General features: G+C 44.9%; 2 protein-coding genes across 5 annotated transcripts in view; one reads left to right on the forward strand and one right to left on the reverse strand.

Annotated features, from left to right (window-relative positions):
• The first annotated feature begins 15,894 nt into the window (after positions 1-15,894).
• MOB3B (MOB kinase activator 3B) overlaps positions 15,895-24,689 on the forward strand; it is a 239,896-nt gene continuing 231,101 nt past the window's right edge. For 2 of the 4 annotated variants that reach the window (XM_044939750.1, XM_044939748.2), the window contains exons 1-2: positions 15,895-16,032; positions 16,679-16,774. The gene's annotated coding sequence lies outside the window, so the exon portion shown is untranslated. Of the gene's footprint in view, positions 16,033-16,678; positions 16,775-16,810; positions 17,262-24,689 lie in introns of those variants that run through there. The other 2 variants (XM_006067197.4, XM_044939749.2) reach the window with 2 other exon arrangements.
• IFNK (interferon kappa) lies at positions 21,264-21,908 on the reverse strand. The gene has a single exon (XM_025281416.2). It carries the CDS (start codon positions 21,906-21,908, stop codon positions 21,264-21,266), a length of 645 nt encoding a protein of 214 aa, XP_025137201.2.

Raw genomic sequence — 24,689 nt, forward strand, 5'->3', positions numbered from 1 at the left:
GCAAGAATACTGGAGGGGTTGCCATGCCCTCCTCCAGGAGATCTTCCTGACCCAGGGATCGAACCTTCATCTCCTTCATTTCCTGCATGGGCTGGTGGGTTCTTTACCCACTGAGCCACCTGGGAAGCACTGCACCCCCCCACCCCCACCACCATGCCCCTTCAGCTTATCTAACACTAATTACCTCCCAAAGGCCACATCTTCTAATACTATCACATTGGGGATTAGGGGTTCAATATGTGAATTGCAGCAGGGGAGGGGGCATGGAGTAGGGAACAAAAATTCAGTCCATAGCAAGCATCTACACATTTCCTATACTTTTATTGAGCTAGTCTAGCAATGGCACCCCACTCCAGTACCCTTGCCTGGAGAATCCCATGGACTGCAGTCCATGGGGTCGCTAAGAGTCGGACACGACTGAGCGATGTCACTTTCACTTTCACTTTCATGCATTGGAGAAGGAAATGGCAACCCACTCCAGTGTTCTTGCCTGGAGAATCCCAGGGACAGGGGAGCCTCGTGGGCTGCCGTCTATGGGGTCTCACAGAGTCGGACACAACTGAAGCGACTTAGCAGCAGCAGCAGCAGCAGGGACAGAGCAATAAACTGAACAGATAAAAATCCTTGTCTCATGGAATTATACTGTAGTGGGAAGAGTAACTAGGCAGCCTGTAGATGAAATAACTGCTTCTCTAGGCATCCACATCCTTATCTCCCTAACCTGTGAATATGTTGCACTACAAAGGGGATTAGGTTGCAGATGGAATTAGTGTTGCTAATCAGCTGACTTTAACATAAGGAGATAATCCTGGATTTTCTGGTTGGCTTCAATGTCATTTCCCCATAAATAGAAGAGAGAAGCAGAAAAGGCCAGAGTGATGCAATATGAGAAAGATTTTACCTACCCTTGCTGATTTTGAAGATGGAGAAGAGGGACTATGAGCCAAGGAATGTGGGTGGCCTCCAGAAGCTAGTAAAAACAAGGAAACTGATTTTCCCTATTGATTTAAAACAGGAATGCAGCCCTGCTGACATCTTGATTTTAGCCCAGTGAAACTTGTGTAGAACATCTAAGCTCCAGAACCATAAGATAATAATTTTGTATCACTTTAAGCCACTCAGTTTTGGGTAATTTGTTATAGCATCCATAGAGAATGAATACAGGCATTGCTGCTGCTGCTAAGTCGCTTCAGTCGTGTCCGACTCTGTGCGACCCCATAGACGGCAGGCCACCAGGCTCCCTCGTCCCTGGCATTCTCCAGGCAAGAACCCTGGAGTGAGTTGCCATTTCCTTCTCCAATGCATGAAAGTGAAAAGTGAAAGTGAAGTCGCTCATACAGGCATTAGACATGTGCTATTTTGTGCTAAGTTGCTTCAGTCATGTCCAACTCTTTGCGACCCCATGGACTGTAGCCTGCCAGACTCCACTTTCCATGAAATTCTCCAGGCAAGAATACTGGAGTGGGTTGCCATTCCCTTCTCATGGGATCTTTCTGGCCCATGGATCAAACCCAGGTCTCCTGCACTGTAGGCAAATTCTTTACTGTCTGAGCCACCGGGGAAGTTTTACAGGCCATATATATAATGTGGTGACCCAAGGACAAAAGAGCAGAAAAAGCCAAGGAGGGACTTGGAATGCAGGAATGGAAAAACCATACCCTTATCGTCCTTCCTCCCCCATGTTGTAACTATTCACAGATTTCAGGTCCTCCTGAGCAGTATCACCTGTCTCCCCTCCTACCTCATAGGGAGAAGATATTTACCTTACTCCCCCCTCCCCCACCCAGTATATGTGCCTCATCCAAGCAGCAAATGAACTGCAAAACCTCTATCCCACTCCTTGTACCCTGGGTATACAAGTGGACTAAGGACCCCTGTTCAACACCAGTTCTCCCTTGAGCTGGCCCGCTGTTCTAACAGTGTCTCCCACTCTAATAAACTTTATTTCCCTCTCACTCTGTCTCACGTCTGGAAATTCTTTTCCAACCTGCGTCTGGACCACGACATTTCTGGTGGCCCATATGGGGAACTTGGGGTCTCTTCCCCCACCTCCTCGCTTCTCCTTTCTCACAGGGACTCTCTGCCAACAGGTAAGTGCTATGGAAGCCACTGAGGAACTCTGGCCAGGGTTACCCTCTGGTGTGTCCCAAAGGCTGCGCTGCTCACTGAGCCCCAGTAGCTGCTGCCCAAACGGGTGAGGGTCTCTCCTTCTTCTTCTTTCCTGAGGACTAGGCCAACCAATATTGTGTGGGCACAGGTCAAGCACTTAAAAATCATTAGGGCGCCTGCCACATGAAGACTCCTGTGTGAGGATAAGGCAGACACAGAACAGATCAGGCCACAAGGGCATCTGCCCCCAGCAAGACAACTTCTGTGCACCGAGTCAGGTGCATAGTGGTTGAAGCAAAACAGAGACCATTGTCCCCTGGCCACCGCCTCCCCAGTAGGATTGTAAGGCGGCTTCCTCAGCCTTCTTCCCTGTCACTTTCACTTCTTTCCCTTTTGGTCCAGATTGATTTACAGGAGCCTAGGTGTTGCCTCTGAGCCATCCCAAAGAAGGCAATGGCACCCCACTCCAGTACTCTTCCCTGGAAAATCCCATGGACAGAGGAGCCTGGTAGGCTGCAGTCCATGGGGTCGCTGAGGGTCGGACACAACTGAGCGATTTCACTTTCACTTTTCACTTTCTTGCATTGGAGAAGGAAATGGCAACCCACTCCAGCATTCTTGCCTGGAGAATCCCAGGGACGAGGGAGCCTGGTGGGCTGCCGTCTATGAGGCCACACAGAGTCGGACACGACTGAAGTGACTTAGCAGCAGCAGCAGGTGTTGCCTCTGAGCCATCCCAAGGGCGCCTTCTGCATTTCAGGGGATTGCCAAATGGTGACTCACCCGGTTGCTGCTCCGGGTGAGAAATCTCTTTCTCTGCCTGGGGCACATGGTGCCTTAGCTCTGTCTTTCTTTTCCCAGGTCACATGGTGCCTTAGCCGCACGGTTCTCAGAGATCACCTCTCACTGTCAGACGTGGCTTTTGGGAATGTCGGCCATTTTTGTGCCATTAGTTACATGGAGACATCGCTGAGACAAAAAGGGACACCTTTTGGCCAGCCGGTGACTCTCAGTACCCCCTCATTCGGTGGCATATAGGCTAAGGATGGGTTCTGATATGTCTCAGGAGCCTCTCTCAGACTCACCTCTTGGCTACCTTCTCAGAAACTGGACAATTTTGACCCTGCAAAAGGCCTGGCCCCAATACAAACTGGGGGACCCAAAAAATGACTAAATGGCACACTAGCTTTTGCCAAAAGCAGGGAAAGGACTCAGAATTTCCTTACGTCAGTCCTTCATGGCCTTCAGTCAGAATCCGGGTTTGAGGGACTCATGCTGCATGTGTCTTTCTGTTGCCCCCCCACCCCCATCTCCTGTCCCCCTCTGTCTCTCTCGTCAGACTTCCTAGACGACCCTTACTTGACCTTTCATATCCACATGAGCTCTAGCAAAGAATTCTGAGGTTCCTTTGGTTCAGGTCTTTCTCCTATTTTCAAAAGCCTGAGGGATCAAAAACTCTCTTAACATTCTAAAGAATTCCCTTCTAACTACTCCTGTTTCTCAGGGTGGAGAAAGACCAAGCTTTCCCCACTCCTGCAAATTCCCTTAACCCTTCAGATTTTTCTGATGGGACAAAGACCTCACTTCCCCCCAGAAGGACAATCCAAGATTTTTATCAGCTGATCTGCCCCTGATATCAGAGTCAATTTGAGCACTATTTGCTCTATATTTTAGCTATAAAGCTATGACTACAGAGAGGAAAGATTACTTTTTGACACAGGATGGCCGTGATATTCTTTAGACTCCAGAGAAAACTGGTTAAAATGAATTTTTTTTTTTTCTTGGAAACTGCAAAACCGGTTCCTTTTGCATATGCAATTACAAACAACTAGCTCTTTAAAAGGCCTGCCTAGGGAAAAGCTTGAAGTTAACCCTTTCCATGTCCTTGAAACACACAGCCCACTTTGCCTGAGACCTCAGCCTTGGGCAAATTAGAACTTCAAGCACAATAAAAAGAAAAAAGGGATGTGTCAAAAAGACATTTTAAATCTCAAGCAGAAAGCTATGAGATCTCTGTCTGTCTCTCTGGATTTATGTATGTCTCAGTGTGTGTCTTTTTTAATTTTTTAATAGTATTACTGAAGTTGTAAATGAGTTCTAATTTAATTGGCCTAAAGAAAAGTAAGCACTTACAAATCAGGCAATTCTAAATACAAGAGAAATTAACCTAAATAAATTTCAGATTCACGTGAACTGGGAAATTTTCAGTATTATGTATCTAGTGTTAATGTTTGCTAATATAATATAGACATGTCTATGCCGGCACCCCACTCCAGTACTCCTGCCTGGAAAATCCCATGGATGGAGGAGCCTGGTGGGCTGCAGTCCATGGGATCGCGAAGAGTCGGACATGACTGAGCGACTTCACTTTCACTTTTCACTTTCATGCACTGGAGAAGGAAATGGCAACTCACTCCAGTGTTCTTGCCTGGAGAATCCCAGGGACGGGGGAGCCTGGTGGGCTGCCGTCTATGGGGGGGTCGCATAGAGTCAGACACGACTAAAGCTACTTAGCAGCAGCAGCAGCAGCAAGCTTCATTGACATTAAGCATATTTTCATTGTGCCTAGGTTTCAGTTCAGTTCATTTGCTCAGTTGTGTCTGACTCTTTGCGACCCCATGAACCGCAGCATGCCAGGCTGCCCTGTCCATCACTAAGTCCCAGAGTCCACCCAAACCCATGTCCATCGAGTCAGTGATGCCATCCAACCATCTCATCCTCTGTTGTCCCTGCCTCCTCCTGCCCTCAATCTTTCCAGCATCAAGGTCTTTTCCAATGAGTCAGCTCTTCGCATCAGGTGGCCAAGGGATTGGAGTTTCAGCTTCAACATCAGCCCTTCCAATGAATATCCAGGACTACTCTCCTTTAGGATGGACTGGTTGGATCTCCTTGCAGTCCAAGGGACTCTCAAGAGTCTTCTCCAATACCACAGTTCAAAAGCATCAATTTTTCTGCACTCAGCTTTCTTTATAGTCCAACTCTCACATCCATACATGACCACTGGAAAAACCATAGCCTTGACTAGACAGACCTTTGTTGGCAAAGTACTGTCTCTGCTTTTGATTATGCTGTCTAGGTTGGTCATAACTTTCCTTCCAAGGAGTAAGTGTATTTTAATTTCATGGCTGCAGTCACCATCTACAGTGATTTTGGAGCCCAGAAAAATAAAGTCAGCCACTGTTCCCACTGTTTCCCCATCTATTTGCCATGAAGTGATGGGACCACATGCCATGATCTTAGTTTTCTGAATGTTGAGCTTTAAGCCAACTTTTTCAGTCTCCTCTTTCACGTCCAAAGTCAGGAGCAGCAGCTGCGCTTTGCTGGAACAGCCGTGAAGAGATATCCCACATCCAAGGTAAGAGAAAACCAAGTTTCTCTCAGAAAACTGAGAGAGGGCATCAGAGGGCAGCCAGACTGAAAACACAATCACAGTCAACAGGCCAATCTGATCACACTGACCACAGGCTTGTCTGACTCAATGAAACTAAGCCATGTTGTGTGGGGCCACCCAAGATGGACAGGTCATGGTGGAGAGGGCTGACAGAATGTGGTCCACTGGAGAAGGGAATGGCAAACCACTTCAGTATTCTTGCCTTGAGAACCCCCTGAACAGTATGGAAATGCCTAGGTTAAGTATAAGTTAAATATTGTTATATACAAGTTTGTCAGCAAGGAAAGTACCTCAAATGAAGAAACTTCAAAAAAAATGTAAATGAGATATAAGCTTTTAGATAAACTCTTTTAAGAATAATTATAATTTAGAAATGTCTGTCTAAAACAGTCTCTCCAGATTTTGGTAACCTGCGTTTCTAGGGTTGCGCTAAACTAAGTGACAGAAGTTTATTGAATAGCTAGGTAATTTCCAAATAAAATAAGATTCTGAAACTTCTATTACTGAACACTAATTTCCTCTTATAGAGAAACTAGAGATTTTGGACTATTAATGAATAATGTTTGATGCCATCCTGAGATGTTCTCTAGAATTTTTCTTTAAGAAGTTATTGCTGGTATTTATGTTCACCAATCTATAGAATGTTAATATAAAAGTCATTTCTTGGTTGCTTAAGGAAAGTATGATGTGTGTTTTCAGTAAAGAAGGTATGAGGAATGAAATTATATTTTATGAAGGAAAAAGGAAGTAGGTCTGACTTACAGGGGGCTGTTTCAGGATGGGAGAACAAAGTAATGGGTACAGAAAGTGATAAGAAGGTTTTATGGAAAGTGGACCCCAAGGGAATAGTTTTGTGCATAAATACAAGTTTTCTTGTGATGTTGAACTGCCTTTGATAATGGATTTTAAGTTTCTTTACTTCTGAAGTGATCTGCTCTATGTTTACCTTTGAAATCTTTTGTTAACTTTGGCTAAGTGAATAACTATTGTTTCACCGTGACTTATATGATCCTATCTGACTGAGTGTTATAAACCCTTTTGATATTTATTGAAAACACTTCCTAAATCATTTGACTTCTAGCTAACTTTGAGATGCTCCAGAGGGCTCCTGAAATATCCCAAAGAGAGATGTTAAACTATCTGAGTTCATTTGACATGTTAAATTACATGGGAAGTGTTATTGGAGGAGTGATGAATCTTCTCAGGTTGTATGGTTGATGTCACTTATACAGATATCCTAGAAATTACAAAAAAAAAAAAAAATCCCTCATGGTTAGACTTTTGCTATCCTGATGTCCTTACAAACATGGCAACAGTCTACTCCTAAATTGGGGAATTAAAAATGGGTGAACAATAGCTGTAAATCAAAGAACAAGGGCTAGGAGAAATCCAAGATGGCCACTTGGCTTTTCCCGGCTCCCTGACAAACCTCATTTTTATTTGATGGGCTAAAGCCTTCCCTGGCTACAGGGTTAATGCCCTCATAATGAAAAAAATCATGTTTCACTGAATATTAAGTTTTGTTAATTGTTAAACTGAGTTTCTAGTTTCATTAATTAAAGTCTAGTGTTTACTAAGACTCACTTCTGAGATAGTTCCTTGTTCTTATGTTATATCACTAAAATATTTAATTAAGTTATTAAAAAGGACACTCTAAGTTTGTTTCTAAAGCTTATCTCAGTAACCAATCTTCAGATAAAGATCAGATGCCCTGTGATGTACAATCAGGAGATTAACACGAGGCTATATGGCACCCCACTCCAGTACTCTTGCCTGGAAAATCCCACGGACGGAGGAGCCTGGTGGGCTGCAGTCCATGGGGTCTGTGAGTCGGACACGACTGAGCGACTTCACTTTCACTTTTCACTTTCATGCAGTGGAGAAGGAAATGGCAACCCACTCCAGTGCTCTTGCCTGGAGAATCCCAGGGACGGGGGAGACTGGTGGGCTGCCATCTATGGGGTCACACAGAGTCGGACACGACTGAAGCAACTTAGCAGCAGCAGCAGCAGAGTCATTTAACAAATGAAGTCAGATGACCTGGGTTATACTGGGCTGTACCTAATGAAAGTTCTTGACTTATAATTCTTACTTATGATCTTACTAATAACTGCTAGCTATAACTATATTATTTTCTATGTCACTTGTTTCAGAAGATTGTTTCTTATGTTACCAAATGTGTGACTGAGCCTGTGATAAAATGCTGATATGCAGTTCCATATGAGATCAATGATTGTAATAATGTAACTCTAGATACTGGAAGAAGCAACAAGAGGGAATATTTTCCTGGACCAAGAGGCTAGTAAAACAAGTATGGTCCAGAGATTTTTGCTACTCGCAAGGACTGGTCCAATAACAGCACACTGAGTGGCCTGTCAATGGAATCTTCCCTAGATCTGGGAAGGACCCTTCCCAGCACCGCAGGACACAGTGGCCATGAAATGCCCCAAAAGCATGGTCAAATATGTGGCTATGAAGGGACCCCACTGACTGGAAGCTGGCACTTGCCAGCTGCCTCTACAAAGATTACATTATAACCACTGCAAGCCGCTGACCTTCAACACCCCCTGAAAGGAGTTCACGATGCAGATCAGAAATAAGCACCCTGTGCTCTGGGAAAAACCCAGAAGAACCGGCCTTCAGATAGATGTTTTCAGGTAAAGATTTTATGAGCCCAAATTCTTGCATCTTCTCATACCTAGAGAAACACTAATGACATGAGCCAATGTCTCTGATCCTGGTTCTCCTGGCTAGGTCCTCAGAAGCTTTTCTACTTCTGTTCATCTCTGGGCCACGTACTTTTAACTTTCTTGTTAAGTTTGTTTCTTTTAGAATACAACAAATCTCTAAGTGATAGTATGACAAGAATATTCCCTGGCCAACACCCAGACAATGCTGAAACAAGTCGCCTTATCATTCCATGGATTCCCATCTCCCTCTGTAAATCGTAAACGCACCCTGGAAGAGAGCAGGCAAAGGGAACCCAGAGCCTCACGATACCCCTGTACAGCCTGAAGAAGCCTGAGTGGTCATTACCCCTTTTCCTTTGAGACTGGGTTTCCAAATGTCTGAGAAGGGAAATAGGTAGATAATTAGACACGAGCAGGGTATCCAAAGGGGCCAAAGAACTGGCTGTAAAAATAAAGAGAGGGAAGAATGTGGTGACCCAAGGGCGAAAGAGCAGATAAAACCAAGGAGCATCTTGGAATGCAGGAACAGAAAAACCATACCCTTATCGTCCTTCCTTCCCCCATGTTGTAACTATTAACAGATTTCAGGTCCTCCTGAGCAGTATAACCTGTCTCCCCTCCTACCCTATAGAGAGAAGATATTTATCTTACTTCCCTCTCCCCCACCCAGTATATGTGCCTCATCCAAGCAGCAAATGACCTGCAAGACCCCTATCCCACTCCTTGTACCTAGGTATACAAGTGGACTAAGGACCCCTGTTCAACACCAGTTCTCCCTTGAGCTGGCCCGCTGTTCTAACAGTGTCTCCCACTCTAATAAACTTTATTTCCCTCTCATTCTGCCTCATGTCTGGAAATTCTTTTCCAACCCGCGCCCGGACCACGACATATAATGTATATCACATGGCAACAAATCCAATGGAGGAAACTGGAGAGGCGGGTGGGAGTTGATTGTAATTTTAAACAGACTTGAAAGAGGAGGCTCCAGTGACTTTTGAGTAAGTGCTGAAGGAAATGAGGTAGTTAGCCACGAAGTATCTGCTTGAAGAGTGTTCCTGGCAGAGGGTGCAGCAAGTGTCGAGGTAGAAGTTTACTTGGTATTTGGGGGAATCAAAGGGGGCAGTGTGGATGGAGTGGAATTTGTGATGGGGAAAGTAAGAGGAGACAAAGTCAGAGATGAAGGAATGCTGATTTGTGTTGGGTTTACTCTGAGTAAGACAGGAAGGCCCGGGAGGGTTTTTGAGTAGCAGAGTGACAAAATGCAACACACATTTTAAAGGAATGACACCGGTGACATATGGGCGGGAAAGCAGATACAGGGTGGGCAGTAAGCAGAGGAACCAGTTCGCATGCTATTGCAGTATTCCAGGCTGCCTGTATCTGTGGCTGGACCATGGTGGCAATTGTGGGGGTGGTGGGCTGAGATCTGCTTCTGGATATCTCTTGAAGATAAAATCAGTGAGATTTTCAGATAGTGTAGAGGTGGAATAGAAAAGGAGAAAAGTCAAAGATGATTCCGCGGGGCCCTTACGCAACTGACAGGTTGGAGCAGCCCTTCCCAGAGATGGGGAAGACAGCAGTGTGAGCGAGTCTGATGGGGAGGATCCAATCAGTGTGGGTGAATTTTGGGTATCTGAATCCTTCCCACTCCCCCATTCTTTGCATTTAGCTTACTTTTCCAAACAACCTAAGACACATATGCATAAGGAATAATAAATAGTCAGTGGGAAACAATATCTACTTCAATTCATGATGGGATTGGTTTTCTGTACAAAAAGGGTTCTGACAAAACCTGGATTGGAGAAGAGATGTAGCCCAAGATGCTCTACAGTGAATGCTTGTGTCGCCCCCAAACAAAATTCATACGTTTGAATTACAGCCCACAAGGTGATGGTGCTGAGAGGTGGGGCCTTTAGGAGGTGATTAGGTCACAAGGTTCTCAAGGCAAGAATACTGAAGTGGTTTGCCATTCCCTTCTCCAGTGGACCACATTCTGTCAGACCTCTCCACCATGATCCACATGTCTTGGGTGACCCCACACGGCTGGCTTAGTGTCATGAGTTAGACAAGGCTGTGGTCCGTGTGATTAGATTGACTAGTTTTCTGTGATTATGGTTTCAGTGTGTCTGCCTTCTGATGCCCTCGCAACACCTACCGTCTTCCTTGGGTTTCTCTTGTCTTGGACGAGGGGCATCTCCTCACCGCTGCCCCTCCTGACCTTGAATGTGGAGTAGCTCCTCTCAGCCCTCTTGAACCAGCACACCCACCACTCCTTGGACCGCCCCATGAACAGTATGAAAAGGCAAAATGATAGGATACTGAAGGAGGAACTCCCCAGGTTGGTAGGTACCTAATATGCTACTGGAGATCAGTGGGGATAACTCCAGAAAGAATAAAGGGATGGAGCCAAAGCAAAAACAATACCCAGTTGTGGATGTGACTGGCGATAGAAGCAAGATCTGATGCTGTAAAGAGCAATATTGCATAGGAACGTGGAATGTTAGGTCCATGAATCAAGGCAAATTGGAAGTGGTCAAACAGGAGATGGCAAGAGTGAACGTCAACATTCTAGTAATCGGCAAACTAAAATGGACTGGAATGGGTGAATTTAACTCAGATGACCATTATATCTACTACTGTGGACAGGAATCCCTCAGAAGAAATGGAGTAGCCATCATGGTCAACAAAAGAGTCCGAAATGCAGTACTTGGATGCAATCTCAAAAACGACAGAATGATCTCAGTTTGTTTCCAAAGCAAACCATTCAGTATCACAGTAATCCAAGTCTATGCCCCAACCAGTAACACTGAAGAAGCTGAAGTTGAACGGTTCTATGAAGACCTACAAGACCTTTTAGAACTAACACCCCAAAAAGATGTCCTTTTCATTATAGGAGACTGGAATGCAAAAGCAGGAAGTCAAGAAACATCTGGAGTATAGAATGAAGCAGGGCAAAGGCTAATAGAATTTTGCCAAGAGAAGTCACTGGTCATAGCAAACACCCTCTTCCAACAACACAAGAGAAGACTCTCCACATGGACATCAACAGATGGTCAACACCTAAACCAGATTGATTATATTCTTTACAGCCAAAGACGGAGAAGCTCTATACAGTCAGCTAAAACAAGACCAGGAGCTGACTGTGGCTCAGTCATGAACTCCTTATTGCCAAATTCAGACTTAAATAGAAGAAAGTAGGTGAAACCACTAGACCATTCAGGTATGACCTAAATCAAATCCCTTATGATTATACAGTGGAAGTGAGAAGTAGATTTAAAGGACTAGATCTGATAGATAGATAGATAGATAGAGTGCCTGATGAACTATGGACGGAGGTTCATGACATTGTACAGGAGACAGGGATCAAGACCATCCCCATGGAAAAGAAATGCAAAAAAGCAAAATGGCTGTCTGAGGAGGCCTTACAAATAGCTGTGAAAAGAAGAGAAGCGAAAAGCAAAGGAGAAAAGGAAAGATATAAGCATCTGAATGCAGAGTTCCAAAGAATAGCAAGGAGAGATAAGAAAGCCTTCCTCAGAGATCAATGCAAAGAAATAGAGGAAAACAACAGAGTGGGAAAGACTAGAGATCTCTTCAAGAAAATTAGAGATACCAAGGAAACATTTCATGCAAAGATGGGCTCGATAAAGGACAGAAATGGTATGGACCTACAGAAGCAGAAGATATTAAGAAGAGGTGGCAAGAATATACAGAAAAACTGTACAAAAAAGATCTTCATGACCCAGATAATCTCGATGGTGTGATCACTCACCTAGAGCCAGACATCCTGGAATGTGAAGTCAAGTGGGCCTTAGGAAGCATCACTACAAACAAAGCTAGTGGAGGTGATGGAATTCCAGTTGAGCTATTTCAAATCCTGAAAGATGATGCTGTGAAAGTGCTGCACTCAATATGCCAGCAACTTTGGAAAACACAAGAGTGGCCACAGGACTGGAAAAGGTCAGTTTTCATTCCAATCCCAAAGAAAGGCAATGCCAAAGAATGCTCAAACTACCACACGATTGCACTCATCTCACACATTGTTAAAATAATGCTCAAAATTCTCCAAGCCAGTCTTCAGCAATACGTGAACTGTGAACTTCCAGATGTTCAAGCTGGTTTTAGAAAAGGCAGAGGAACCAGAGATCAAATTGCCAACATCCGCTGGATCATCAAAAAGGCAAGAGAGTTCCAGAAAAACATCTATTTCTGCTTTACTGACTATGCCAAAGCCTTTGACTGTGTGGTTCACAATAAACTGTGGAAAATTCTGAAAGAGATGGGAATACCAGACCACTTGACCTGCCTCTTGAGAAACCTATATACAGGTCAGGAAGCAACAGTTAGAACTGGATATGGAACAACAGACTGGTTCCAAATAGGAAAAGGAGTACATCAAGGCTGTATATTGTCACCCTGCTTATTTAACTTCTATGCAGAGTATATCATGAGACACGCTGGGCTGGAAGAAGCACAAGCTGGAATCAAGACTGCCGGGAGAAATAGCAATAACCTCAGATATGCAGATGATACCACCTTTATGGCCCAAAGTGAAGAGGAACTCAAAAGCCTGTTGATGAAAGTGAAAGAGGAGAGTGAAAAAGTTGGTTTAAAGCTCAACATTCAGAAAACGAAGATCATGGCATCCGGTCCCATCACTTCATGGGAAATAGATGGGGAAACAGTGTCAGACTTTATTTTGGGGGGCTCCAAAATCACTGCAGATGGTAACTGCAGGCATGAAATTAAAAGACGCTTACTCCTTGGAAGGAGAGTTATGACCAACCTAGAGAACATATTGAAAAGCAGAGACACTACTTAGCCAACAAAGGTCTGTCTAGTCAAGGCTATGGTTTTTCCAGTGGTCATGTATGGATGTGAGAGTTGGACTGTGAAGAAAGCTGAGCGCTGAAGAATTGATGCTTTTGAACTGTGGTGTTGGAGAAGACTCTTGAGAGTCTCTTGGACTGCAAGGAGGTCCAACCAGTCCATTCTAAAGGAGATCAGTTCTGGGTGTTCTTTGGAAGGAATGATGCTAAAGCTGAAACTCCAGTACTTTGGCCACCTCATGCGAAGAGTTGACTCATTGGAAGAGACTCTGATGCTGGGAGGGATTGGGGGCAGGAGGAGAAGGGGATGACAGAGGACGAGATGGCTGGATGGCATCACCGACTCGATGGACGTGAGTCTGGGTGAACTCCGGGAGTTGGTGATTGACAGGGTAGCCTGGCGTGCTGCAATTCATGGGGTTGCAAAGAGTAGGACATGGCTGAGTGGCTGAACTGAACTAGGTCACAAGTCAGAGACCCTTATGAATAGAATTAGTGCCCTTATCAAAGAGGCCTGAGAGGACTTCCATGGTGGTTCAGTGGATAAGAATCTGCCTGCCAGTGTAGGAGACATAGGTTCAATTCCTGTTCCAGGAAGATTCCACATGCCTCATAGCATGCACCACAACTACTGAACCTGTGCTCTAGAGCCTGGGAGTTGCAACTGCTGAGCCCATATGCCATAACTACTGAAGTCTGGAGCCTTAGGCCTGCATTCTGCAACAAGAGACACAACCAAATAAGAAGTTTGTGCACGATAATGAAAAGTAGCCCCCCACTTGCCACAGCTAGAGAAAGCCTGTGTGCAGCAAAAATTAAATTATTAAAAACAACAACAACAAAAAACAACAAAGAGGCCTGAGAAAGCTTCCTTACCCCCTTCTGCCATGTGAGGACACAGAGAAAAGATGTCAGTGAGGAAATGGGCCACCATCAAACACCAAATCTGCCAGGGCTCTCCTCTTGGACATCCCAGGCTCTAGAACTGTGAGAAGTCATTTCTGTTTATCAGCCACCCAGTCTGCAGTATTTCCTTTCATTAGCTTGAATAGACTAAGAAACTGGACCAAGGAGGGCTTGGATTTAAAATGCTGGCCTTTCAGAGCAGATTCTGAAGGTTGAGCCATCCTCTTCCAGTCACCAGCTCACAGGCAAGGAAGCTGGATCAGGAAGATGGGACGTGATTCATCATACTGACCCCACCCACTGGTGAAAGTTAGCCCAGGAAATAATGAAGTCTCCCCCCAAACCCACCAGCTTCACTGTTGCTCCCCATTGAAGGGGCCACTAAGGGAAGGAAGTGGGATGAGGCAAGGCTGAAACCCAAGCAGAGAGGCAGAGACAGTTCCATGAATGCTTATTGATTAGAATCCAGTGTTTTCTTTGCCCTACACATACTCTGCCTGTCTGTGCCCTGGAGCTTGAGCCTTTTCTTCAAGGGCAGAAGTTGGCTCTTGATGTTCTTCTTTAGTTTCTGAGACAGAAAAACTTATTTTTCCTCTCTTCTTGACAGAACAGAAAAACTCTGTAATGAGAATTCTAGGGCAGGCAGCAGGCTCTTCCCAACTTGGGAAAAGGAGTGAAACAGAAGGACTACTAAAGGTAAACTAGAGTCATTAAGAGACACTTTTCACCCTAATTGCTCTGGATGAGGAAGAAGAGTTAATTGCCATGAGGCCAAAGGACAAAAGGAGCTTTAAAGAAGTGAATGAGGTTTGAGACAGCTTAGAAATGAGATTGCATGAGTCAACAGTGACTCGAAACATTTCTTAGTTGGATGAGTTTTAGTATCTGACCATTTTTTCTTCTTGAGTTTGAGTTTTATATTCACAGTCTTCAATATCTTTGCATTGCCGAATGACACAAAATTCAGTGGAATCCTTTAATTCGGGGTTGATATCATTAGACCATGACTATTAAATATTTCTTATAATATCAGACTTGATATTGCAAAGGATGAGTGTGGGTTTAGAGGTTCTCACTTGGTAGTTGTGGAAACCGCTTTTGGGGGAGAGGTGTTTCTCTGTGTAGTCTAGTTTCTACTTAATATGTTTCTAAACTTCTTTAAAGTGTGTACTGAGAATTAGAAAATGTAATACCTAGTCATTTGTTATACTTCGCAGTCGATGTGGACGAAGATGCTATTATAGGAGGAATAAAAAAATATGGAAGACATTTTTTTTCTGTCTCAGGAGGCTTATATATCATGACTCCTACGATGAACAAAGAATACTCTCTATGTTTAGTTTATCCTTTAGTACCACCCTTGCAGGTAGACACTGCTCTTCCCAATTTACAGAGAATACTGAGGTTTAGAGGTGATAGACCAATATCACACAAAGAGAAAGGGGCAGGCTGTGGGTTGGGATTCAAGGTCCATGCTCATTTCATTACCCTCAGCTTATTCTAGTGAATTTGCTAGAATCTTGAAGTATTTTCCAATGATGACTGCTATTCTCTGTCCGGCAGTCCATAGCATTTTTCAAGTCAAAAAATCTTGGAGAAGGTAAGCAATTTCCCTCTCTCTAGGTGCCTTGGATATGACCATGGTGGATCCAGAACTCTTCCTTTCTGATCTGATAGCTTTCTCCCCGCCCTGGCCAGAGGGTCAATGTTTTTTCCACAAGGCTGGGAGCCCCGCTCAGACGGTCCATTCCCCACCTCTTTCCGGAGGGACGATGACCCTAAGGCGACCTGACGTCCCTTCCCAAGGGAGCTGCCATTCCGAAGGCGGCCGCCAGGGGGTCCCCGCTCCACTCGCGCCCTCGCAAAAGAGAGCCTCGCTGCGGGTGCCGGTGGGGGCTGCTCTGGAGCGGCGGCGGCGGCAGCTGGAGCCCGGTGCTCGCTCGCCCGCGCGCTTGCTGAGACCGCGCGCGCTGACCCGGGAGCCCCTCACTGGATCCGCGAGCGTCGCCCCTCCTGCCCCGAGCTCACCCTCTTCCTCTCGCGCCGCCTGCAGCTGCCCCGGCGCGGCGAGCCGACAGGGCCCCGGGGCTGAAGGTAAAACCCCACGGTGAGTGAGAACTCGCTCCGAGCGAGGGGAGGTGGCGCAGCTCGCAGCCGCTCGCGCCGGGTCGCGCCCGGGCGGTTTAGAGGTGCGGGGCACACCTGGGGGGAGTGCAACAGGAGGGCGGGAGGCGGCGGACCCTGTTTCCCCGCCCGCCCTCCGCCTGCTTCCGGGGCTGGAATCCGCCTCAGACCCCTGCCCGCGTCTTGGCTTCTGGCAGCCTCCTCCCGCTCTCTTCCCGGGCTGGAACGAGAGTCCTCCCCGGGCTCCGGGGCCTTGATTTTTAAAGATCTATCAATGAACTCGTTCTTGTCTTGGGGAGGAGGGGGCGGGTACGACTCTGTCCCCGAATCTATCCCGGATCGCAGATGATTGCAGAATGCATGCTGGACTGTGGGTGGCGGGAAGACAAACTTTTACCAAAGTGCGCCCGGGCTGGGGGACCACGTTTAGGGCGGCTTGGTATTGAAGGCGGAGGCTCGGCTCGGGACTGAGAAGGGGAAACTCCGCTGCGTCGCCCGGGTCGCCCCGGGGACTGCTGATGCTTCGCGGAGGGAGAGGGTGTGTAAAGGGCGTACAAATCCTTCGGAACCCCCGGGCCAACAACTGTCAAACATCTGGAATCCCAGCCCCTCCCTTTCCCTGCACTCAGGAAGAATGTGAAAACCCTTCAACTTTCCTCTGATTGCTCCTCCCTGCCTTTGGACCCCTCTGGAAGGGTACAGGGCCGACCCCCGGCGCCTGGCAAGTAAGTACCAGACCGACACCCCAGACTTCTCAAGATCCCCCCCTCACCCACCTCCCTGACCCCTCCCAGACGTCCGTCCCGCAGGGACCACGCGACAGAGCCGATGGAGATCGAGGCGAATGGCCTTTTGTTTCTCGGCGTTTCCCCTATTGTTCGCCTTTCTAACATCTGGCGGGGCTCGGGAGACAAGGAAGCCCCTCTCGTCCTCCTCCCCCACCCCCCTACGCCCGCCTCCCGGCCAGCTTGCGCCCGAGAGCCTGCCTGGGGAAGGCGAGGAGCCCGACCCCTGCGGGGCCGCCCCTCCCGGGCCTTGCGGTGAGAGGGCGGAGGGAAAGTTGTTCCTTCCCCGCCTCCTCGGCTGCCTGTGGCCCCGGGCGCATTTCTCAGATCTTATCCCTAGCGCTCCGCGGAGCGCAGATCCAGAAGGTGCCGCTCGCGGGAGAGAGTGGAAGCGAGGTGCTGCCCCAATCCCGGGTGCCCTTTTCCTGTGAGTTCCGGTGGATTCCAATCTCCGCCTAAAGGCGTGTGGTTGGCTCGTTGAAAGGCGGTGGGACGGGATCAGGGCAGGTCTGATAGGCAAATAGCTAAGTCTAAGGCTCTAAGACTAAGGCTCTGCGTTTCCAAGGGCCGAAGGGCAGGCGAGTCGCCCTCCTTAAGGAGGGCGTGTGTGCAGTGCTGTGCTGAGTCGTGTCCGACTCTTTTGCGACCCGGTGGACTGTAGTCCGCCAGGCTCCTCTGTCCATGGAATTTCCCAGGCAAGAACACTGGAATGGGTTGTCATTTCCTTCTTCAGAGGATCTTCCCGACCCATGTCGGGAAGGGTCCCCTTCTGTAACTCGGGTCTCCTGAGTCTGCTGCATTGTAGGAGGATTCTATACCGCCGAGCCACTAATGGAGATATAGAAATAACCTAGGAAGCCTCGAGACTTTGCTTAGAAATAGGAGTGAAGTGGCTCCCTCCAGAATGAACCTGGGGTCCTGACTTAGCACAGCGCTCCAGTTTAAAGCCCGGGTACCCCCTCAACATTTGGTAAGAGCAGACCTGGAGGACTCAGCACTGACTGTGTAGACGTTTCTCAGTCCCTGCGAATCTGTAGCTGGGGACCGAATTCCCCTGTGAGTGCGCCGGTGAGGTTATAAGCTAAAGCTAAGCTAAGTTGCTTCAGTCGTGTCCGACTCTGTGCGACCCCAGAGACGGCAGCCCACCAGGCTCCCCCATCCCTGGGATTCTCCAGGCAAGAACACTGGAGTGGGTTGCCATTTCCTTCTCCAATGCATGAAAGTGAAAAGAGAAAGTGAAGTCGCTCAGTCGTGTCTGACTCTTAGCGACCCAAGGGACTGCAGGCTCCTCCGTCCATGGAATTTTCCAGGCAAGAGTACTGGAGTGGGGTGCCATTGCCTTCTCCGGTGAGGTTATAAGGACCCTGTTATTACTCTACCTTTCCGATCAAGTTGTGTGCTTACACACGGTGCTTATTCTTAGTGACCGAGGATTATTAAAGACCTAGGACTTACACCTGAAACTAATATAATATTGTAAATCAACTATGCCTCGGAGGGTGGGGGGAATATAATTTGGGCAAAAACGTAGTAGCCACTCTCAGAGGGCAGGGTCCCCAGATGGTGTTCCCAGAGTTGCTTAGCTGGTGAGGGGAGACTGTGTCTGTACACCTGTTGAAATGTATACCTGCACATAGCCTTACATATACTATTGTTAGCTTTTTCTGTCTGACATACAGTCAGTGCCTCTCCCAGGAAGGCTCAGGGAGGCTCTTTTTTTTTATCCTTCACTTTTTGATCTGTGCCCCAAGCCAGGGGAGGGAGGAAGCTTCTGTATGAACACCTGTGACCTTGTACCCATTGGAAGGTTTTAAGTAGACACTGTGGCTCTGCACAGCTACAGGAGTTTGCCCTACCAGAGTGGGAACTTTTGAGCTCCCATTTAATCGGAACAAAGGAGACGAAGTCAGCAGAGACGACACACACAACACATTCTCCAGTAATTTCTGGATGTTACCAGTGGGACCCACAGAAGACAGAAAGCAAAATCTTAGAAACACCAGAAGGCACTTTACAAATACTGCATTATGAAAATGATCCCCAAGGAAGGATTCCTTTGAAATTTAGCAGCAGCAGCACTAGAAAAGCAGGAAGCGCCTGGGTTGCTCAAGAAGTGTGTAAAAACATCCTTAACAAAGTGAAAGGGCAATGTCTGTCCCAGTCTACTCCAGTAAGGAAAATAGGGTAATTATAGGGAAAGATAAGCTTGTACGACTTCTTTAATTTTAGGATTAGAAGAAGACCCTCCCCAGCATTGAAGAGAAAATAAAAAATACAGAGGTGAAAATTAAAACAGAAGGAGGAGGGATATTATAAATAAGGCTCCATTGAACAATCTTATCCAATTGCTTACATGGAATAAATTTCTGGAGATAGGATAACTAGGTCTAAGGGGTTAATGTACTTTTTTAAATGACATTTAAGATAGCTATATTGTCCTGTAGGAAACTTGTGCCAGTTACCATTTCCCTATCAATACATAGGATTTTTTTCTTTTGTACCCTGCACCCCACTGATACTCTACATTACCACTCTTTTTTTTTTTTTAATCTCTACCAGACTGATGAGAGGGGAGTATCTTATTACCTTCTTTTACATTTCTCTAATCACAAATGAGAATAAACATTTTTCATATTGTCTGTTAGTATTTCTTGTGATGTTACCAGTTTGTGTCCTTACCTATTTTTCAGTGAGAATATTCTCCTTTTTCTGACTAGTGGTGCTCTGAATAAAAGCATCCCATTGTGACTTCTGCCCCTGCTGGTACAATCAGACAAGCTCTATTGACTAGAAGTGCTGATTTTCTTTCCTTCTGCATTATTGCAAACGTTTGGCAAGACTGCAACCATCAATTGCTAAAGTAACTGACATGGTCCCAGGAGAATCATTAAGGCGATCATGCAAAGGCATTATTAGAGAAATTCATGGAAAATATCAAATGTATACTTTCTGCTTTGTAGCTTGCATGTACCAATTCCTTTATAGCTTGTAATGCTTTTTAAAAATTTACAACACTTACTGATGATTTATTGTTACTAAATGGATGATATGAACTTGTTTTATTGTCTGATCCTTCTACTGGTAACCAGTACACTGTGATCCACAACTAGTTCTTGTTCTTTTAAACATTTCTTCTAACTTTTGAACTGAGTTTTATTTTAATACTTTCTCAGTACAACTATGTTGGAGTTTAACTATCCAACTATTTAACTATGGATGAATCTTGAGTCTAAACCGTTTAGCAGCATGCTATGAAAACAATAGCAAGTAAAGGCCTTCCAAGAGTTGAACTGGATACTCTCTGTGATGCATTTGGGTAGCCACAATCTCTCTGTTAATTCTTGCTTGAAGGTAGATGATTCTGAAATGGGGAAGAAGAGAGAGAGAAAGGTAGAGAAAATTCAACTAGAAGGTGAATTAATACAGATGAAGGACCACACAAGAAAATTTAAGTAAATAATCTGGGTAATCTAGGTACAAAATAACTTTCAAAAAGATAAAGTATATTAAAGTGTCATGTATTAGTAAGAAGATTAGTTTATTTAACAAGCAGAAAGTGGCCTTCTAGTTGGGAAGACTCCAGTGTGAAATTCTTCCATAGTCTAAGCATAGGTATTTCATTTCAGGTACAAAACAAACAAAAAAAAGACAGATATTAAACTTCTGTATAGCATTTTTCATGCTTTTAAGTGTCAAAATCGCATAATATGTATTGGGATTGAACAATGCTCTTTGTATTAGAATCATAAGCTCTTAAAAGTTGAATGAGACTTTAATGGTCATCTCATTCAACCATCTAATATCATTACAGATCTTCACTCTCTTGCAGTAATAAAATACCAACCCGCAAAGTTTCTATCATTTTAACCAAACCAGGCTGAGAAGCAAATGGGTCCAAAATTTCTATTTTCTTTTTTTTTAGAGTAGGGAGACAGGAAAGGTTTTAACTCTATGGGATCTTGTACAGGCTCTTGTAATGTGCTGAACTTTCCTAGAATAAACAATCTTGGCAGCAAGAGAGTTAAGCCATTGAGGTGTTAGATTTTGCAGTATTCTCTGAGCCGTGTCCTCTGGCCATTGGTTTGAGGGAGTTCAAAAGCAACAAAGCAAGTACAAAAGAGAAAAGGAAAGAGGAACACAGAATAGAGGATGGGAGGGCAACTCGTCCTCTAAAACTGTCTTCAGGACTTCCTAACAAGACTCTTGATCACCCAGGGCGTGGTAGGCATCACCTGGTTTAGAGAGGTGAATGTGGCCGATGCTGCAAGGCCAAACTTCAGAAAAAAATGACCGTTACCCAAACCACCAATAATCCGGTTGAGGGGAGCCATGGCATGGCACAAGCCTAAAAAAGAAGATGAAGGAGGATGAGAAGGAAAACAAGATTTTGGGAGAAACAGAATTTTAATTCTTAGAATACATTAATACCTTATCTCCTCCTGAGTAGTGCTGTGAGTTTCTGAAAGAAGTAGAAGCATCTTCTGATTTCCATTCGGACAATCTCCCAGGCGCAGTGACTGTGTTTCTTATCTTTGAGGAACCTGTCTATCCTGTTGAAATATCTCCTCAGATCTAGATTGCCCAGCTGGAGGACCGGAGCTCCTGAGGGTTTCCTGAGGGTCTCCTCTCCGGCTGAGAGAAGCTCTTCCCTCTCTCTTGTGTCTTCATTTTCCTCCTCTTCTTCCAAGCATTGCTCCAGGTACTGCAGCTGGTGATCAAGTCCGATCTGGACTTGTCTCAGGTGTTTCTCTTCCCAAGTGGATTGGAAGGTGTCTTGAGTGAAGATGTGGAAGGCCTGTTTGGACATTTCATAGAAGGCCTCCTTGATGTTCCTCTTCAGAGGCTGGGTGTATGAGAGGATCTCTTGGGGCAACTCGAAAGCTTTTCTTTCTTGTAGACACTCTATAGGAAATGAATTGCTCATTGTGCTCAGAAGTTGCAGATTCTGCCAGGTGACTCTCCTCAGGCGAACATTCAGCGAGTTACAGTCCAGAGAGAGGATGCCAGTGATGAACAGACCCATGAGGCACGCCAGCCACACGTACTTTTGAATCCCATCAGGCTTGATGATCATTTTTTTCCCCTCACCCATGGAGGTGAAAAACCCACAAGACTCAAGAGGTTGACAATGAGGTTTTAGGTCTGAAGTATTCCTTCGTGTGCCTTTTATACACCTGGGTATCTTCGGTGGGGAGGAGTTTTTGCATTAATCATTTTATGATACTCAGCATTTCAGCTTCTTTGCCTCTGAGGCTTTTTAGATTTGGGGTGACTACGCTGACTTTGGAAGTGCTGTCTTTTTTTTTTTTTTTTTTTTTTTTTGAGAAAAGTGAGCAGAGCATTATGATTGTGTTATCATCAATGGCTGGATGATCCATCCCAGTACGATACAATCATCAGCGCGAGACAGATGCAGACTGTTTCAGAAAGCCCTGAAAGCTATGATTCTATGCACTTGCTCACCCAACACTGATACATAAGAGAGAACGATCCTCCAAGAAAATATTTTTTTGTACCTGGCCCTATAACCAAACCTCTTCTCTCATGGAGTTAATCGTAGACGTTGACCAAATGACTATGATTATTTGATTGCAAGGCCACTAGAACATAACATGGTTGAGGTTTTTTTTCCAGTCTTGTTAAACTTCTATGTTTGGATATTTTCTCTTTTATTTGAGTTTTTTGTGTCTCAAGAAAGATGAAAAACAGAGTGGATCATTGAGCATGGCACTTATCGCATAGAAGACTAGACCAGCTTAGTTTTGTATTGCCACTAGAAAATGTTGGAACTCTCCAACTGTTCTTTCCTGTAGTGAAACCTGAACCAGCACTTACCATCCCCACCTAGCATTTTGTATGCCTCTGATCTCTTTCTTAGAAATCCTCCAGGGGCTTGTATACTGGGGAATATTTTTCTGCCTCATTAACTTCTCTCTTATAGTATCTAAATTTTTAGATGTGGTTTAGTAGTATTTTAAAACTTTAGTTTAATTTTCTTTCTTGCTGAGAAGCTCTGTGTGCTGTAAAGATTTTTTGTTCTTATTTGTTTTTGAGGAGGTATGTGAGTAGGTGATCACCCACTTTAGCCAAACTAATTCACACCTGGACCAATATTCCTGGGGTGATGATGGCTGTCCACCATTTATGATTTTCACTTTCTTTGACCAGAAGGAAAGTTATGACAACCTAGATAGCATATCCAAAAGCAGAGACTTTGCCAACAAAGGTCCATCTAGTCAAGGCTATGGTTTTTCCAGTGGTCATGTATGGATGTGAGAGTTGGACTGTGAAGAAGGCTGAGAGCCGAAGAATTGATGCTTTTGAACTGTGGTGTTGGAGAAGACTCTTGAGAGTCCCTTGGACTACAAGGAGATCCAACCAGTCCATTCTGAAGGAGAGCAGCCCTGGGATTTCTTTGGAAAGAATAATGCTAAAGCTGAAGCTCCAGTACTTTGGCCATCTCATGTGAAGAGTTGACTCATTGGAAAAGACTCTGATGCTGGGAGGGATTGGGGGCAGGAGGAGAAGGGGACGACAGAGGATGAGATGGCTGGATGGCATCACTGACTCGATGGACATGAGTCTCAGTGAACTCCGGGAGTTGGTGGTGATGGACAGGGAGGCCTGGTGTGCTGCAATTCATGGGGTCGCAGGGAGTCGGACACGACTGAGTGACTGAACTGAACTGAACTGAGGCTTCTTCTGGTATGCCCAAAAAAAGTGGATTTTTTTTCTCCAGGAACCTGAAATGGGATGCCATTAAAGGAGGCTAGTTTTAATTACCACCTTAAAAAAAAAAGAAATGCATTAATTTTTAATAAAGTCATTTTAGAATGGTGAGCAACCACCGTTCCTCAAGCATGGCAGACTTTGACTGGAAATTTGGCTTAAAATGTTCATGTCTAAATTAATTGGCTGCACCAAGGACTAATTGTAGACAAGTGAGATTTCTTAAAATCCTGGCTTTTTGGACTGATTTATTTTGAGAAGAAAACCTACTACATATGTTACTTTATATGCTCTCTCTGTATAAACTCTGATTTTGCAGAGATATTTTGTGGGATGACTAACTTAGAAAAATAATCGGGAAAATGAGACCTTTTATACAGGATTATAAACTGACACAGACTTCTTAGAGAGCAAAATGGTGATATATATCAAAAGCCTTAAAAATGTACATGATCTTTGACTCAGAATTCTCCCTCTGGAAATTTATCTCTAAGAAATAATGATGACTGTCTCTAAGGACTTACCTGTCAGGAAGTTCATCACAGGAAAAACTGAAAACAATTAAAATGTTCAGCAGTAGGTACTTGGTTAAGTAAATCATCAGTAGAAAATGTCTGTGCAAGCATTCAAAATTATGCTGTGGGATTATACTTGGTTATTTGGATGGGCAAGCTTTGCAGCTTAAAAGCAAGTTTACATGGTAGTATATAGAGTCTGTTAAATATAAACACATGCATATATGTACAGAAAAAAATCTAGACATATGTATGCTACAAACATTAAGAAAAATAATTAAGAAGTATGAACTATGCATTTATAAACTCTGTGTGTATGTATGCATAACAATAAATATATGTTTATAAAATGCCAATGTCTTCTGAAGGCCAGACCTCCTTCCATACCTCACACTACTTCTTATTCCTAAAGCTTCTTGAATTGTCTCAGTCAGAACTGCTTGTTCCTCTTTGGGGCTTTTACAATGCTTTGTCCTCCTTAATTCTGGCTTTTTAAAGTAAATAATTGTGTGAGTGCTGAACTCCTAATTTTGTGTCCCCTCCACCTCTACCCACTCAGGGACCTTAGCATAGTTCCTGCTGCTTTGAGACAGTTTCGTTGTACTAACCAA

This window comes from Bubalus bubalis, chromosome 3 (assembly GCF_019923935.1).
Source record: "Bubalus bubalis isolate 160015118507 breed Murrah chromosome 3, NDDB_SH_1, whole genome shotgun sequence".
Taxonomy (NCBI): domain Eukaryota; kingdom Metazoa; phylum Chordata; class Mammalia; order Artiodactyla; family Bovidae; genus Bubalus; species Bubalus bubalis.

Excerpts from the sequence above, each read along its gene's own strand:
- IFNK (XM_025281416.2), bottom strand. The coding sequence starts at position 21,908 with ATGATCATCAAGCCTGATGGGATTCAAAAGTACGTGTGGCTGGCGTGC.